The 5,716-nt window shown below is 32.4% G+C and overlaps 1 protein-coding gene and 1 long non-coding RNA gene across 5 annotated transcripts; one reads left to right on the top strand and one right to left on the bottom strand.

The window, feature by feature from the left end:
• Positions 1–331: 331 nt before the first annotated feature.
• LOC111395458 (transcription activator GLK1-like) lies at positions 332–1,928 on the bottom strand. 4 transcript variants are annotated; one of them, XM_023021457.1, is made up of 2 exons: positions 1,121–1,926; positions 332–757 (listed from the first exon to the last, which is right to left on the bottom strand). In XM_023021457.1, the coding sequence occupies exons 1-2, from the start codon at positions 1,568–1,570 to the stop codon at positions 605–607; spliced, it is 603 nt and encodes a 200-aa protein (XP_022877225.1). In that variant the 5' UTR covers positions 1,571–1,926; the 3' UTR covers positions 332–604. The 4 variants fall into 4 exon arrangements, with proteins under 4 accessions (XP_022877225.1, XP_022877224.1, XP_022877226.1 ...); XM_023021456.1 differs by having other exon boundaries at positions 1,115–1,917; XM_023021458.1 differs by lacking the exon at positions 332–757 and adding an exon at positions 769–999 and having other exon boundaries at positions 1,115–1,928.
• A 736-nt stretch (positions 1,929–2,664) lies between these two features.
• On the top strand, positions 2,665–3,793 carry LOC111396444. The gene is made up of 2 exons (XR_002703001.1): positions 2,665–3,251; positions 3,348–3,793. It is a non-coding gene; the product is annotated as an uncharacterized LOC111396444 (long non-coding RNA).
• The last annotated feature ends 1,923 nt before the right edge of the window (positions 3,794–5,716 follow it).

Here is a 5,716-nt window from a genome sequence, read left to right as displayed (position 1 = left end):
TATTTTTTCTAAGTGTGTTTGAGCCACATTATTTTGAAAGAATATATTTTGGAATAAGAGATTCATGTAGAATGTGTAATTAAAAATGAGGAAAAGTTTTGAATTTACATGTAATATTATTTTATTGAAGAATATGTGATTGAAATGATGTCAAATCACTCTTTAAAAAAATGTATTTTTTGAAAAGAATGTGGCTCAAACATGGCCTTAGAATATTCAATCTTGAAAATAATTATGTTATTATGAGATGAAATTGGACAAGTTTTCATTGAGCCAATTACCTTTCCACTTCGAGACAAATAGTTAAAAGGACAAGAAATGTAACATACAATGCCAAACTTCTCTATGTTATTTCAACGTCTGGTACATTTCAATTCTTGGATACTGTATAGATGTGTTGAAAATTGTTAAAAATTTCAATGCAAAATAGAGCTAATTTATGCATAATCACCATGCCCTATAATTAGATCTAGCCCTTCAACAAAAGCGATATCGATTTGATGAAGACTTTCAATACCATATGCAAAAGAAAACCGAAAATAAGAAGAATAAGAAACGAACAAATCTTAAGCATAAACATGAGAGGAAATTAAAGTATGTAGATTCACATGAATACCTGAAGATGGCTGGCAATGTTATGGCGAGTGAGACAATCAATCCCCATAAGCTCCAAAATCCTTGAAGGCACAGCCTTATCCACACCCAGTTGCTCCACTGCTTGCACAAAACGCCTGTGTAGCTCTGGTGTCCAATCCACCTACACGCCGTTCAAGAAAACACTTCATCTTTTCTTGAAATACGAGCTAAATTCATATACATATAAAAAGCCATAAACTTTGTCTATCACTCACAAAAAGGTACTTAAAATGACATCGGAAGAATTACAATGATCTATTTATCCAATTTTCACCAAACCTAGAAAATTGAATCCACCCTTGAGGACTGGGTTAGGTAAAAGCTGATTCTCGTGAGGGTTTCTTCCCATGAAGCTTGTGAAAACTATAAGTATGAAAGAGATTTAAATTCCATTTAGCTATTGATGCAAAAAGTGACTTTAGTAAATTGACACATAAAACCTAACCCTAAAACTATTGGATATAGTATTCTTAACTACCTTCACCTTCCTCTTGCCCGGTTGATTTTTCGATTGTGCCGAGGATTTTCCTCGTTTATCAGCTTCCTTGTGAGATTGATTAACTACAGCTGATTCTTCTCTCTTACTCACAGATTCCTTTTCAATAATCAAGCTCGACTCCGAACCAGTATCCGAGGCTGATTTTTCGACCCCACCCTCATCTACTTTCTCAACTGACACTGATACAGGAGTTGATGTATTAATCTCCGATTCTTCCCCACTACTAAGTGAAAATTCAGCAAGAATTTCAGGGTCCATCTCCAGATCAGGCAACAAATCTCCATCGTTGATCCCAACAAAAAGATCATCAAAATCAATACTGTCAAGTAAACTCCCACTGGAAATATCAGGGAATTCATCACCTCCCATGGAGAAAGCCTCCATCTCACTTTCCCTTTCATTGTTGGTGTTCCTCAAAGGTGACACAGCAAGCATGAATCCAGAGTTTGATGCGTATAGATTCAATTCTTTAGCATGCAGAGTTGCAGTTAATTTCCTTACTTCCAGCCGGCAAATTCTTTCTTCCTTCCAGTGAAAAGACTGAACAGATAACAATAAGTGTAGAATATATTAATTTGAATTTTGTCGCTGTTTTTGGGTGAAAGAAAATGGATCTCCACCACAACTTGTACTGAGGTGTGTCAAGATGTTTTTATGCTCTTGTTTGGCTTGTTCTATATATAAATATAGGTTTTGTGGATACTCTTTTTTGAACATTAAAAAATCTGAAAGAGCTTGCCCGTGAGTTGTAATAAATTTTTTTTCTTCATCAAGAGAGAGAAAGAGGGATCAACTTGACATTGTCAGATAGTAGGGTATGAATTGGATTGATATGCATGTTTTAACTGGTGTATATATGTTCTAAAGTAAGAAGAAAATGGACGTTATCATGCAGATGGACATTGTACGAGTATGATTTCCTCGGTCATGTGTTGTAATTTTATTCATAACGGATGATTACAGTAATTATTCTATATGACGGCTTGTTATTTGAGATATTGACTTGTCGTTTAAGACAGTAGGATTACAAAAATAAATGCATTGAATAACAAGCTAACACATAGGATGACTACTGTAATCGCTTCTTATGAATAGAATTATTCTTCCTTTAGTGACAGAAGGAAACTACTAAGAAAAAAGGGAAATCCTTGCAATTACCACATGATATAAAAATTAAAATACAATCAGTCCAACACGTATTCACTAAATTTTCACTATAAAGGGATATTCCAATTGATGTTCTAACACGTAGAGCAACATGTCCCACAAAATGATTAATCAATAATGTATGATCGATATCATTATTACTATTTTTGAGTAATAGTTAAAATCATAATTACTTCTTGCTAATGCTGTGCCCCACAAATAATAAGATGATTATTGGCCAAAAAAAAAAAAAAAAAGAGAAAAAAAAGAAAAAGAAAAACGAAGATTGATTATAACCCCCACACGTAAGGTATTTGTTGAAAATTTTCCTTTTCCATGGGCTCGAAATGTCTGAATTGTAAGGAATGATTCAATTTTTTTTCTATGAGAAGAAAATAATTTAAAGTAATCTAATAAGAACTTTTGATTTAGTTAAAAAATTATGTCTTATTTAACTAAGAACTCAATCATAAGTTTTTCTTTTACGTTATACTACCAAAAAAGCGAATTATATAAGTACAGGTGGGTTTTATTCTTATATAAAATACAAAAAAGGATCTTTATCCATAAGATTAAAGTATCACTGAATTCAGTGCTATTGTTTTAATTTTTCTTTTTCTTTTTTTGTGTTTTCGATGGGAAGCTTTTGAGCGGAATATTTATTTTCAATGGACCGTGATTTTCTGATTTAATTGTGAAATATATGGATCCATTTCCATCTCTATTTTAATCCACCATCATTTTTATTAGGTTTGTGAACCAAATTCAGTCTAGGCTTGAGTGATTTGGAGTCCTAGTTGAAGTGGTTTTGAAGAGATCAAAATTATGGATCGGGAAGAAAAATCGTCGGATTTTTGCTAGCCTACTGCTAACTGGTCGCTCGAGCAGTGTGCAAGCTTTTAAAGCAGAGATTGTCATCTGCCTTATCTATAGAAGGAGTTAATAGAGTTCTGAACGAATTAGCTCGTTGGTAATTGCTCAATCTCTGGATTAAAAATGCTTTCCTTTTCTTGCCATTCTTAAATCTGTGACCCTCACTCTGGGCTAATGTCTCCACTCTTTCTAGGTAATGGATCATTTGAAGATGCCCCTCTATAAAATAAATAGCTTCAGATATTTGGAACGGGGCCCAACTATTGGCTGCCTAGTTGTAGGGTTACTTTTGCAGACATCTCGATCGGAAAGACCTCTTACGAGCGGAAGCAATGCCCTCGGATGTCAAAGATAGACAAATTGATCGAAAAGACAAGTTAGGAGGCTCATTTGGTGAGAGCTCGCCGACAAGGCGTCACTCCCGTCTTGCTAGACGATGCTCGAGCGAAAGCGCCATCTAGTTTTTCGTTTTATTTCGATTTCACGTGTATTTTGACATAGTTTCCAGCCTTTTAGGTTATTTCTAGATTCTGGGACGTCCCCTATAAAGAGGAGACTTTTCTTCGAGTTTATGCATTGCTGATATTGTATTTTTCTCTCTCTATTGATTGTTAATAATAAAATTACTTGGTAACTCTACCTATCTCTCTTCTTACTTTAATATTGTTTTTGCTTGTACGATCAAAACTTCATATCGTGTCATATAACCTCCCATTTTTCCCAACAAGTGGTATCAGAGCTATTTCGCTTTAAATAAAGTAATTTCAGATCTAGCTGGATTCTAACATTTTTTTCTTCTTCTATAGTTGTGTCATTAAATGACTTTATTGATGGAGAATGATGGAGTTTCTAATTAGGAGTTAATTCTGCAATTAGTAAGCTCATTATTTGTGTTTCGGGTCCCTTACAATGATTTGGGAAATGTATAGTAATATATGATTAATGATATCAATAGTAATATTTTTTTAGCCATCAAGGCCTACCTCAAGTAGTAAAAGTGAAGTCTTATCAGATAATTCAATTTGATTTAGGTCCACATATAATTACATGATTATTCACAACAAAAACAGAGATTAGTACCCTTGGGAATATGACGAATGTTTCCTTTATCAATGGGAGTATGGATTGAGAAAATTCGACTTGTGAAGAATTTTAAGTCGATTCTTTTTACTATGAGAAAAGAAAAGAAAAAGGTTAATAGAAATTTTAGTTTTGTACATAATGGGATGCTTTCGCCAAGTGGTATGTCATTTTATATTTCAATCATGAAATATGGAACATAGATAAAAATGTAAAACACAAAATTAAGAAAATTACCAAGGAAAATATAATATTTTACTGATTTTATGGATGTTGAATATGATAAATTCCATGGTCCACGATCAATTGAAAGTGCACCAAAGACTTGTTCCTTTCTAAGAGGATGGTTTTACTTGTCCTTATCCTATGATGCTGTTAACATCCCTTTCCCTTCTCTCTAACTTTTAATACGTATCCAAATTAAGAAACTCCAATTTGAATAATTCAAAGTCAATATCGCTGCAAGTACCAAAAATCACAAACTCAAATAATTAATTTATTTATACTCAAATTTGATGAATAAAAGATTTTTTTAAAAATTTTAAAACATACTAATTTAATTTAAAATTTACCCCTTAACCATTTAATTTTGACCATTCATCTTGTGAAATACAATTAATGTTTTCTTTACAATAATTAACCTCATATCGCCAGAACTATAATTAGACTTCAGCAAAAAAATTATTCGAAATATTGATTTATGCTATTTTTATAATTTAGTTGTGGGTGGAAGGGGTAAAACTTCCCAACACAAAATAGTTTTATAGAGTTGACAATTTATAAATAAGATTATAACTTTTTTTTTTTTTTGATATTTAACACAATAATTTAATGTAACAAATTTTATATTAGTCAAATTTCACATAGATCTTGAGAAGATAGAGAAAGACAAAACTTGTTTTGTGATTTGATTGTTGTGTCATTCTAAACAAGGATTTGGGGGCTCTAATTTCATAAATAATGACACCCTAATCTTATCTTATCTGCTTAGTCATTACAATTGACTTTAATTTTGTTATTCATCCATGATACACCACAAATGATCTTATCTTATCAAGTTTTGTCAATTTATAAAATTTTTGGCTAAGCTTAAAAAGCGTACTTTTCATAATTTAAAGCTTAACCTAGATAATTTCTTATTAATTAAAGTCGAAAATAAATAAATTATTTATTTTCAAAATAAGTTAAGATATAATTGTTATCGATAATTCGACTAACGCAATCAAAAGAACAAATAAAATAAGCAGAAAAAAATAGAAAAGTAGATGAAGCGAGGTATGCCAAAACAAATCTCCTTAAGACAGATTTCGCCCTCCAATGAAGTGCAAACGGGATTATGGACGTCTGTCTCCCAAGATACAACGCTCCTTCCAAAGTCGATACTACACAATACCAACCTTGTCGGTCGAACCAATGAAAGATCGTACTCGAACGGAATAACCACGAAAATATAAGAGATTTTTTTTAGAGCAGAATATGGAG

The sequence above is a fragment of the Olea europaea genome, chromosome 6, assembly GCF_002742605.1.
Source record: "Olea europaea var. sylvestris chromosome 6, O_europaea_v1, whole genome shotgun sequence".
Lineage (NCBI taxonomy): Eukaryota > Viridiplantae > Streptophyta > Magnoliopsida > Lamiales > Oleaceae > Olea > Olea europaea.
Note: the sequence above shows the minus strand (reverse complement) of the source record. Positions and strands in the feature narration are given on the sequence as shown.

Bases quoted from the DNA above. Each gene is read 5' to 3' on its own strand.
- LOC111395458 (XM_023021456.1), bottom strand. From the start codon at position 1,570: ATGCTTGCTGTGTCACCTTTGAGGAACACCAACAATGAAAGGGAAAGT. The intron at 758-1,114 runs GTAGTTAAGAAT...AACGGCGTGTAG, and splicing joins CGGGCAAGAGGAAGGTGAAG to GTGGATTGGACACCAGAGCT.